This window comes from Pieris napi, chromosome 8 (assembly GCF_905475465.1).
Source record: "Pieris napi chromosome 8, ilPieNapi1.2, whole genome shotgun sequence".
NCBI classification, from domain to species: domain Eukaryota; kingdom Metazoa; phylum Arthropoda; class Insecta; order Lepidoptera; family Pieridae; genus Pieris; species Pieris napi.
In genome coordinates this window covers 1,609,363-1,617,486 of record NC_062241.1, presented here as the reverse complement: position 1 = coordinate 1,617,486, position 8,124 = coordinate 1,609,363, and the positions used below count along the sequence as shown (strand labels likewise).

General features: G+C 37.9%; 1 protein-coding gene across 1 annotated transcript; it reads right to left on the bottom strand.

Moving 5' to 3' along the window:
• Positions 1-2,654: 2,654 nt before the first annotated feature.
• On the bottom strand, positions 2,655-4,376 carry LOC125051795 (succinate dehydrogenase [ubiquinone] iron-sulfur subunit, mitochondrial-like). Its single transcript, XM_047652351.1, has 2 exons — positions 4,066-4,376; positions 2,655-3,276 (listed from the first exon to the last, which is right to left on the bottom strand). The coding sequence occupies exons 1-2, from the start codon at positions 4,316-4,318 to the stop codon at positions 2,690-2,692; spliced, it is 840 nt and encodes a 279-aa protein (XP_047508307.1). The 5' UTR covers positions 4,319-4,376; the 3' UTR covers positions 2,655-2,689.
• Positions 4,377-8,124: the final 3,748 nt, after the last annotated feature.

The window sequence follows — 8,124 nt, the reverse complement described above, 5'->3', positions numbered from 1 at the left end:
CCTCCCTCTAAGTCTCGGAAATCTAAAGTTTTAGATTTGTATAAATATGAACAAAAGTTAAAAATTCGTTCGCCAAAGAAGTTTCACTTCTGACATGTGTACTTTGTACGCACGCACTTTTTTTTCTATGTGTATTTATGTGATGTGATGTAAATTTAATTGTTACCGCATTAGAGTAATTATTAATGGTAGCTTATTCTGTTAAATAAATAAAAATTATTACAATGCCGTTTTTGTCTCGCAGCACGTGTCGTAATATAAATTAAAAACTAGTATTTTCCGAGGGTTTATCTCTGGGGAGTGGTGGAAATGTATTAGCAACGAGTAGTTTACGTGATAAGGGTCCTTTTTTATGGTCGGCCGGTTATATCCGGATTTATTGATGAACCCGTGTCAAAGGCAATCGCGAGATCTCAATGTATTGACATCATAATTTGTTTTTGGGACACTTTCACATCCATTTTCGTTATATCCCTTGATAAGTGGGATGTGATTGTTTTTATTGATTACATGTGATCGCTCCATACCAGTTCAATATTTAGGTTAAATTTGCGTGTTTATTTATTTGGGAAAAAAACAGATACATCTCTATACAATAAAACATAAAATAAACACATTTTACTACAAAAAGTTTTACTAATAAAAAAGGGTGCGTGGACTTATGTACGCGCGTAAGAAGTTATACTTCTTTGGCATTATTAAAAATAGTTTTTGATTGCATGCAAATAATCAATTACAATTAAATAATCAAAGGAAAAGGAGTCATTATAGTCAATAAAGTTCAGTTTACATTTGAAAAATTAAATAAATAAATATTTATTATTATTCTCTTACATTAAGTGTAACATAAATTCTATTATTATTCGAATGTTGTTTTTAGATAATGTCCAATGCCGTAGCATCTTCCGTGGGCAACTTCATTCTGTTAATTTTGTGTCACGGTGCGCGCGCATCGTAAAATTTCACTCTCATAAATTTTTCATAACGCACCTAAAGAAGTATTACTTCAAAAATATGATACAGAACAAATCAAAACAAATGATGACAGCACAATTTTTTTAAATCCGGAGAACGACAAATATACTGGTAGCTACAATAAAGAAGAAAGATACAAGGATTAGGTCATTAATAGTAGTTTTAAATTGTTAAAGTAGTAGAGGAGTGCGAAAAAGTGTTGAAATAATATACAAGAATATATTGAGCGTGTTCTATACGCGACTTTTAGCCTGAGCTAACTGCAGTGGTAACCTAAAATATCCATGAAAGCACAAAATTTGTTAAATTATTCAAATCTCATTATTCAAGTCATGAATATCATATAAAGAAAGAAAGGAAAAAATATGATACACAATAACAGAATGTTTAGGTAAAAAAAAAGTGAACAGAGTGGGGGCTAATCTAGGATTCCCTGTGTCGGGGGCAGCTAGACCATTTGACATGTTACTGTACTATTTTTGAACAATAAGAATATTTTTTGAGTCAGCATAGGACAGGTTGACAAGATGTTGTTTAAGATTTTTAGTGAATGTATTAAGAGCAGTGTTGGCCGAGTGGCTTCAGCGTGCGACTCTCATACCTGAGGTCGTACTTGGACTTTCTTTCTATGTGCGCATTTAACATTTGCTCGAACGGTGAAGGAAAACATCGGGAGGAAACCGACATGTCTTAGATCCAAAAAGTCGACGGCGTGTGTCAGGCACTGAAGGTTGATCACCTACTTGCCTATTAGATTTAAAAATGATCATGGAACAGATTCAGAAATCTGAGGCCAAGACCTAAAGAGGTTGGGCCACTGATTTATTTATTATGTAATGTATTAATATGTTAATAAACGTAATCACTATTATGTGGATTATTTTGTTCAAAAATAAATATTAAGATGAGAGATGTAAATAGTCATTTAATAAATAATAAAAATATCTGTGCTACTTTTGTTTCCTACTAAACCATTGTATATGTATCGTAAAAACCTTTTATACGAAATTCACATGTAATACAACAGGAATTTCTACAAGCGTAGATGCTAATTCGTAACCGTGTCAACCAACTTTGTAACGTCACGTAGTACCAATTTATCAATGAACTGATTGATCGGAGGGAGGCTAAGAGAATAGATGTCGACGTTCAATCACAAGCTCCATTTCAAATACCTACCTACCTATTGAGAAGTTTTCCTAACTTTTTAATAAAATACTATCGAGTCAGTAACGGGTGTAGTTAGAAATGTATTTGTAATACAATAGGAGCTTGAATCAATACAGTAAAATAAGAAAGTCTAAGATATAAGATTGAACCACGCGCGTAGTCGACAGTGCGGGTATAAGGACGCCAAGGTGATAGGAATAATGGCTATTTTCAAATGAAAATGTTGATTTATGAAGCCATGATCAAAATTTAGATTTTTTTTATAGGGAGGGAAGAGGGGCCTTTGGATAAGCAAGGGTGTACTTCATAATCGTATGTCATCTGAACACGGCGAAATCGTATAGCCTGGCTTCGGTATTCTGGTCCCTAGAGTCTATATTCCACCGATAGGCGTTGGACAAACGGGCAGGAGGCTCAAATTACATTGCGTTTATAAATGGTTTGGCGTTGTTACTCCGGACTTTTCCATAAAACAACAGTATTCTACTTAGTAGCAACAACACAAAGACTGTTATAAAAACTTTTAATAAGTAAACAAATCAATTTAGGTCTGAGTATTCGAAAACTGCATCGTGTCAATACCTGGTTGAGGTTTTTTAGTGAGGCGAGAAATCAGCTTCTTCAACTGCGCAATATGTACGTGAGGAGCCAAACCCTTCGGACAAGCAAGGGTGCAGTTCATAATTGTATGGCATCTGTACACGGCGAAATCGTCTTTCAAATCGTACAGCCTGGCTTCAGAGTCCTGGTCCCTAGAGTCTATGATCCACCGATAGGCGTGGAGTAATGTAGCTGGGCCGAGAAACCGCCTTCCGTTCCACCAATAGCTTGGACAAGACGTGGAGCAGCAGGCACAAAGCACACATTCGTATAACCCGACCATTTTGTTGTTGTCGTCAACACTTTGGGCGTATTGGTATGATCCCAACTTTTTCTGTCGGTCGTGTCGTATAAGGTACGGACGAATGCTGTCGTACCCATTGAAGAAATGGGTCATGTCAACGACAAGGTCCCTGATGACGTACATGTGGGGTATAGGGTAGATTGTTATCTTTTTATCTGGTGGTATCTCTGTGATGCAAGCGAGACAGTTCTTCCCTTGGAGATTTACAGCGCAGGAACCGCAGATACCTAGAGTTCAAAATTCACAAATATACCGAAAAGTTTCCAGTAGTTTTAAACGATGAGAAGATGAGGAGAGAAGAGATGTTTTAGATTGTCATTGAAAAGAAAAGAATGAAATATACATTTAATGTGAAGAACGTAGTAGCACAATAAATGTTGATATAGGGTTATATCATACCGGAAGTATTCATTAATCTAATATATAAAATTCTCGTGTCATAATGTTCGTTCCCATACTCCTCGACCGATTCTTATGAATTTTTTAATGAATATTCAGTATGTCTGAGAATCGGCTCATTTAAACCCCTAAGTGATAAGGATGGTCCAACCCGAAATTTTTATTTTTATGTTCTAGATAAAAATTTTTGTTTTTATTTTTTTATGGTACAGCATACAAAAATACATACAAACCTTAATTTTCAGCCCTCTACAATTAACCCCTATTTTTAATTTGTTAATTAAAAACTTATGACTAGAACTCTGACGTTTATATAAAGAAAAATTCACAGAAAAACCTAAAAAGGTTTAACTCCGGAAAACCGAACAGTCTCTGGGGTAGCATAGCAAAACGTTCCATGTTGGTATGTACTAAAAAGGTAGGCTAAGTAAAATCACATTAAGGAGAAACGAAGCTCGCGGGGGCAGCTAGTAATAACACAAAACTGAAGTCGTTAAAGACTTGAAGAGATTTCACTAAAACGCGTCTTATACATTTTGAATCCTAATAATAACCTAGTATTAAGCAAGTATTATCTATATTATACAATAATCATAAATCATATATCACCCTCATACCTTCTCGACAGGATCGCCTAAAAGCCAGCGTTGGGTCCATGTCCTTAATCTTGATCAGGGCATCCAGAACCATTTTACCACACGTAGACACATCTAGGTCATAATTCTTCATTTGTGGCGCGCCCTTAGTGAGGATACCATCGAATCTATACACTTTAAATATTCGCCTTGGATCAACCTGTTTTATTGGCTTTGCTTGCTTTGCTGTGCTGTAACACCGCGCTGTGATTATTAGATTTCTAAAATAATTCATGATTATAATATAAATATAAGAAATTATAAATTCAAATTGGATTTTTATTGTTAATTGTCAAAATAGTGACAGTGTTCTATTAAACATGTTTATAGGAAGAGGTTGGAATTGAAATTATCTATATATGTTATGTAGGTCACAACTTCATATTGGCAAACATATTAAGATATGTTATAAAGTAATTATAATATTATTAGAACCTTGTACTTAATTAATATTATAATGCGTAATATACGATTTGAAATTGAAATATATTGTACCAGTAGTACTAGTTTTTTCACCTGATGTTAATTGTTACCGCCGCCCATGGACACTCACAATTCCAGAAGGCTTGAAAATGCGTTGCCGGCCCATAAAGAATTGGTACGCTCTTTTCTTGAAGGACCGTAAGTCAAATTGGTTCGGAAATACTTCAGTGGGCAGCTGGGCAGTGGTGGTGCACGGAAAAACTGCCTTAAGAAACGCTCAGTTGTGGAACGACGGACGTCGAGGTGATACGGATGGTATTTTGTATTCTGCCTTAACGTTCGATAATGAAACTCAGCTGCAGGTTAGACCGAACAACTCCTCTGAACAATCTCCATGGTAAATGCAGTAGAAGACGCAGAGAGACTCCACGCAACGCCAAAGGATCAAGCCGTTCGGAAAGTGACTGGTCGTCGACGATTCGAATTGGACTTCGAAGAATTCGTAAGAAAAACAAACAAAAGACGAAAGTGTATTTAATTGTAATTGGAAAAACGGATCTAGTATTGGACGTATCATGTCGCGAGTCATTGTGGTGGAATAGATATGAGAGGTATTTCCTAACCGATGCGACATAGACGTCTTCAAACTGCGCACTTAAAATAAATAATAATACATAAAAATAACTTGATTTGACTCAAAAACATTACATTTTGTACTTACATTTAAAAGATTGTAAACATACACTAGGCTACGAATCGTTGAGATACAATATTCATTGTGGTTAACCTTATACAACCTCATACAGAAGGAACATGTACAACTCGTTGGAAAGATAAACGTTACTACTGTTGACATTATAGAGGTCTCTGGATAGAAATGGTTGAGGAAGTAAAGAACGCAAGAACGCACGCGAAAAGATGCAAATGGAAAGTTCAGGAGGAGGCTTTTACCCAAACGGGGTAACGCGAGGCACGACGCGATCAAAATAATAAAAACTTAACTAAATTAAGTGTGCAATATGAAAACTACTGGTAACACCGAGTTCATTTATATATATTTTTTTAAATATGGAATTTAAGTGGCTTTATTAATATCAACAACATACCCGATATCCCCTTGGCGTTCCAGGTACCCCAATAAAACGATATCCATAAGATGTTACGTGAATATTTGTGTATAATTATAATAAGCCGCGATTTCACTGTCATGAGATAATCCTCAATAATGGGATTATTTTATCGAATTTTTCAATTCGTTTTAGTAGTTGGAGAGTGGCTCGAACAAACAAACTCTTCAGGTTTATAACATTGGTATAGATACACTTGGCTTAATCTAATTAGGCCATAGTGAGTTGGGTCATTACAAAGCAGAATTTCACCAAACAGAAACGCTAAGTTTCGTTTAACTTGCAACACTGTTTAATTCGTGATTAAACTGGTAAACATTAAACTATATTACTTCACACATAAAAGTCTGTTTTAAGCTCATGTATGTTGCATGTACATTGTACTTATTTTGGTATAGGAAGATAAATTATATATCTAAAATAGAATGGTGTTGATATGTTTAGCGTGCAGTCATTTTCAGAATTGATCTGAGTCTGTACTAACGGTTTTTGCTCGGTTCTCGGATCTGCGCAATATTTTTTTGTATGGTGAAGGAAAACCAGGGTGAAATATCTGCAAATCTTGACTCAAGAAGTTAAAAACGTACCTATATCGCAAACTCCTAAGCAGAACTGAAAGTATTTGGTGAATTTACACAAGCACTGCACGTAAAATTTAAATATTGAGTAAAAGCTTAAATTATTGTATCGCAAAGGTTTTTGTAGTCCAACCATGTTTTAAATTCCATTTACGTTTCCCGCAACTAAAACAGGCAAGTAACTTTACTCTGCAATATATTTTTTAATACATGTGTCTTCACTGAGACATCATGGAACATTATGATCTAGACTAACTTAAGACTAATAAGTAATTTAAGTTTAAGCAAATTTAACAATAAGGATGTTTCACATAAAGTGTCCAATAACACTACTTACAGTCTCTATTAAGGGGAAGACGCTCTGTTCTTCTGTCCTATTTTTTACTTATCACTGTTTAGCACTGAAGACTAACGTGAACTAACACTAATTCAATTAATGCAATGTAATTTAATAAATGTGGATGTTTCCACTCTATTTACATAAAGTCCCCATTTGGGGGACCCCAAGTGGGTCAGAGGGCAACCAGCATAGAAAACCAAACAGATCGGTCCTGGGCGGCTCTTTTCATTTCACTCCACGTCATAGCTTCCTTCCCCTCTGCAATGCTGCTTTGTTGCCAGCTCTGTTTTGAGCGGCCACGTTTGCTATTGCCCTCAGGTTTCTAGTCAAGAGTTTGCATGGCAATGTGACTTGGATCTCTGCAGAGTGTATTGCCCATTTCCACTTCGGGCGTTTTATATACCTGTCCATTGGCACCGCATTGCATATCTTCCATATCTGATGGTTAGAGATTCTCTCGGGCAAGAATATTATTAGGATTGATGAAGGCTGCGATTCACGAAGACCTGGTGTTATTGTGTGGTGCTATTTGTAACTTTCCACGTTTAGCAACCATACACGGTCTTTTGACTCGAGGTTTCTACCTCTAGGTACTAGGTACTAGGTAACAAAAACAGTTATCATTCTCGGGGCAAACGGAGCAATTCAACAAAGGCACCCCCGTCCACGCTCGCCGTGGACTTCACAAATGTTAGGGGGCTCAATTCCAACATCAACGCAGTCCACTACCATTTAGAGACTGCGAAGCCGGCCTTGCTCTTTCTTACCGAGACTCAGATATCCCCCCCGGCTGATACTTCCTACCTCTCCTACCCGGGGTACAAATTGGAACATTCATTTGTGCCGCGGGCGGGAGTTTGCGTGTACGTCAGAGAGGATATCTGTTCTCGTCGCCTCGGGACGCTTGAAGGAAGGGACCTATCTAACCTCTGGCTGCGCGTAGACTGCGATGACCATCCGCGATTCTACGCATGCCTGTATAGGTCCCATAGCGGAAATACCGAAACTGACCGACTCATTGAGCACATCCAAATGGCTACAGATTCCCTGCTCGAAAGGGTTCCTACCGCTGAAATCGTGATACTTGGCGATTTTAACGCCCACCATGCCGATTGGCTCGGCTCTGAAACCACCGATCACGCGGGAAGATCCTTTCACGACTTTGCTTTAGCCTACGACCTGACACAAATGGTCCCTGCGATTACGCGAATACCAGATGTGGATGGTCATAAACCCTCTTTGTTGGACCTTCTGCTGACTTCACATCCGGAGAACTATCAAGTCTCTGTTGACCCGCCTTTGGGTTCATCAGATCATTGTGTGGTCCGGAGTACTGTGCCTTCTACGCGCCCTTCACGGCCCCGCTTTATGGGTTGTCGCCGTATTTGGCACTATAAGTCAGCAGATTGGGATGGGATGCGGTCTTTCTTTGCGTCCTTCCCTTGGGGGCCTATGTGCTTTTCGCCGGAAGCTCCAGATTCCGTCGCCACCTCTGTCGCCGAAGTGGTTCTGCAGGGCATGGAACTCTTTATTCCATTTTCTGCGGTGCCGATCGGTGGCAAGTCTCAGCCCT